Source organism: Sinocyclocheilus anshuiensis, unplaced genomic scaffold (genome assembly GCF_001515605.1).
Source record: "Sinocyclocheilus anshuiensis isolate Anshui unplaced genomic scaffold, SAMN03320099.WGS_v1.1 scaffold8962, whole genome shotgun sequence".
In the NCBI taxonomy this organism is placed as follows: Eukaryota; Metazoa; Chordata; class Actinopteri; order Cypriniformes; family Cyprinidae; genus Sinocyclocheilus; species Sinocyclocheilus anshuiensis.
This window is the reverse complement of record NW_015540831.1, coordinates 11,529-15,150: the sequence shown is the minus strand read 5'-3', so window position 1 is coordinate 15,150 and position 3,622 is coordinate 11,529. Positions and strand designations below refer to the sequence as shown.

The following is a 3,622-nucleotide window of genomic DNA, read 5'->3' as shown; positions in this document are numbered from 1 at the left end:
ACTGTGACCAGCAGCAGCAACAGCAGAAATACTACAATGAGAAATGAAGACTGGCTGGATTCTGTAACGGATAAAACATAAAGAGTCATTATACTGCTGCGCACATTATAGCACCAAATTAATAACTGAAATTGAAGAGGCACTGAACGATCAGATTCAGACAGATTCAGCGTGAATATAATACTGACATACCTGAAGGTGTCTGACAGACTTCAATGATGTCCAGATGTTTGGTCTGTTTGCTGATGGGATTGTTGAGCACACAGCTGTAGGTGTTTTTATCCTGATATTCCACCTCCAGAGGTAGAGAGAGACTGATGCTGAGATCAGACACACTGATGCTGGACAATAAACTGTTTCCTTTGTACCAGGAGAGAGTCACATCACTCGCATTCACAGCTGAACACAGCAGTGAACATCTGGACACTGAAGATCCTGATGATGAAGAAAAATTGTGTGAAGAGTCTCTGATAATGACAGGAACAGGCAGAATGCCTAAAAAACATGAAAGAAAAACACGTCAGGAACAATCAATTACTGATAATGATGTTTTTAAAGACCGTCAATCATCATAGATCAATAACAATGTGCTTCCAGATGGTCAGTTTTGCATTTGATTTAAAATTAAAAACTCTTTTAATACGATTTATTCAGTTTACTCACCATAGACAGCAATCCTGAAGCTCATGTGTTTGATCACTCCACTGATGATCTGTAGTTTATAAAGTCCAGAGTGTAGTCTGTTGATGTTTGTGATGGTCAGAGATCCTGTCTGTTCATCTATCTTTAGTCTGTCTCTGAATCTCTCATTCTCACCACTAGCATATATAGAGATGATCTGTTTATAGATTTCAGCAATACGAGTCTCTGAATTCTGAAGTCTAAATGACCACAGTATCTGATCATCTCTCTGTAGTTCAGTAACATCAGTGTTTAAAATGACAGAATCTCCCTCCATGACTGATATCGTCACTGTTTCATCTGTGTAAACATCAGACACACCTGGAAGAAAAGAGTCGGCACAGATTATCATCTCAGGTATTTTTCAGAGTTTATCTGAAAACAAAACAAAAATTAAAACTTTTATAATTTAAGAAATGTTATAACTTATGTACAAAAAAAATCTAAATAGCAAAAGTATCAAGCTTTATTATTACATAACTGGTTTACACAATAAACAGTACCATAATAAAAAATAATTTTAAGGGTTAGTAAGCTTCTGTTATCATTTAATCACCCTCATTTTATTCCAATTTTTTCTTTATTCTGTGGAGCACACAAGAAGATAATCTTTTTTTCAATGTTGTTTGGGCCCCACTCAGAATATCTGTGTTCCGTAGAAAAAGGTTCATCACAACATGAAAGACGTGAGGGTTATTGATTTTTTCATTAGAACTCACACTTAGTTTTTTCACTCTCATTGTTGAATATGGATATTATTTTTTGGTTCTACTGTATCACTTTTGTTACATGTTAAAAAACATGGAAGTGCAAAACATGTTCTTTTGTATTCTACATACAAGTCATACAGGCTTTGGAAACACTTGAGGGAGAGTAAACGATGACAATTTACATTTTTGGCTAAAATTATACTTTTAAATTGATCGGATATCCCATATATACATTAAGGTTTATATAATTAACGCAAAATATACATCTTTTTATTTTAAAATACTGTAAACTGCACTTGTAAATATGGAAGTAACTTCCAAATTCAGTGTGAACTGGTCCTTTAATATTCCAGGATCAACGTTTTCAAACCCTATATGCAGAAATTCAATAAAGACGAAGCACCTTTTACACTATTATAAGCATTCCTGTTTCCATTCAGACTGTTAGAACATACTGGAATAGTCTGCCTGTTTTACAAGAAATATAAAAATATATATAACTTACCATCTAAGAGCCATAAACAAAAACAGAAAAAAGCATGAAACACCCGCCACATGTCTGAAAATAACAATCAAAAAGCTCTTCGCCCTGCAAAAACCTACTACAAAGAGGAGGCGTCTCATTTGCTGATGCACTTTCACTGACTGTGGGTTGGCAGTTTCAGTCCGAAACATAATTAAATAGCCTACCACATACAGACCTTTTTACCTCCACGTTTTTGTTTAGTCATTAAATGCATTTAATTGAAGCACAGAAAAAAATAAAACTTGCTTATACATAATGATCATTTGCATTTATTTATTTATTTACAGTTACCCGCATATTGTTCTAAAACAGTGACTGACTTTCTTCTATTAAACAAATATTCTGTGTTTTCTTTGTCATTGCTGTAAAAGTCAGTGTTGTTTGGACCACAATGTTCTTCAAAATGTCTGCTTTCGTGTTTCTCAGAAGAAGAACGTCAAATGAATGACATGAGGGTGAATAAATGATGACAGAAAATATTTCCCTTTAAGTGCAGACTTCACACTTCCTTGTTGGTGGGCTTGAGATCTGATTCAAGGATGGATTCGGGACTGTTGGGATTGTTTCAAGAATGGATTCGGTGAAGGAGTACTTGATTAAAGGTACTGCCGTGTCAGCAGGGGTGTCGGCGTGTCGTATCAAGGTGGAAGGTTAGGACGATTCCATGTGCTCGTCGAAGGAGAGAGGGCCGATACTGTGACAAGGACAGTAGTAGACAGTCTCAGTTAAAGTCAGTTCATTGTTAATTCACTTCAGTTTAATAACTGTGTGAAGTTCATCAATTATGAAATGAGTTCAATTCATCTATAAAGCAGTTCTGTAGAAAACAGCAGTGGTACCATCCAGCTCAGTTCAGTTTAATTGAAAAAAATATATAAAAAATCACAATTAATATTAAAAATATGGGTGAATTCGGGAAAATCACTGGGGGAAAAAATCCAGTTAACTTGACTTCACCCCTTTATCCTGTCATAATTTCATTAGTTGTTAAATATGGGTTTTTTTCTCTTTGGTGCTGCTGCATGAATCTTTTTCTTTTTTCTTTTTTTTTTTAGGGGAAGACCGGGGATGGTTGTAACATTTTTAACATTTCTGTCTGAATCTATGGTTTTTATCAATAGATGAATATACACATACAGTACATACACATAGAATACGGTACACATGCCCATATTCCTTTAATGATGATACTATACTATACCATATATAATACCACTTATTGTTTGGTTTCTTCAGAATGTATTTTTTTAATGTTCATACTAATTCTGTGTAATAGTAGTAAATATGGTAAATTATTTCTAAAGCATGACAAATACTGCAAGGATTCATTATACTGCATGTAGGGGATACCAGGGATGGTTATAACATTTTTGACATTTCTATCTGTATCTATGAGTTCTTTTAAGCCAGTGTGTTCAAAATGTGATTCAAACTAGTTAAAAGTGTCTGCTATTAAATGGCATAGCTGTTATCGTCGCAGCACAAACAGAAAATGCACGGTTTAGTTTCAAACAGGAGGACAGAAATGTTACAATTCACCCCATAGTCTGGTTAGTTGTAACATACCCTGGGGTGAGATGTAACATTATGCAATAAGGATCATGACCAAAAAATTATCCAAAAAAGGATTTTGACACTGACTTTTCAACATAATTGGTTAGGGTGTGTGTGTGTGTGTGTGTGTGTGTGTGTGTGTGTGTGTGTG

At 34.9% G+C, this 3,622-nt stretch overlaps 1 protein-coding gene across 1 annotated transcript; it reads right to left on the bottom strand.

The window, feature by feature from the left end:
• Positions 1 to 8: 8 nt before the first annotated feature.
• Positions 9 to 999, bottom strand: LOC107687355 (natural killer cell receptor 2B4-like; the record flags this gene model as incomplete). The annotated part of the gene is made up of 3 exons (XM_016484633.1): positions 664 to 999; positions 193 to 495; positions 9 to 61 (listed from the first exon to the last, which is right to left on the bottom strand). Coding segments are annotated over exons 1-3 (651 nt in total), but the record flags the coding sequence as incomplete, so codon positions are not given.
• Positions 1,000 to 3,622: the final 2,623 nt, after the last annotated feature.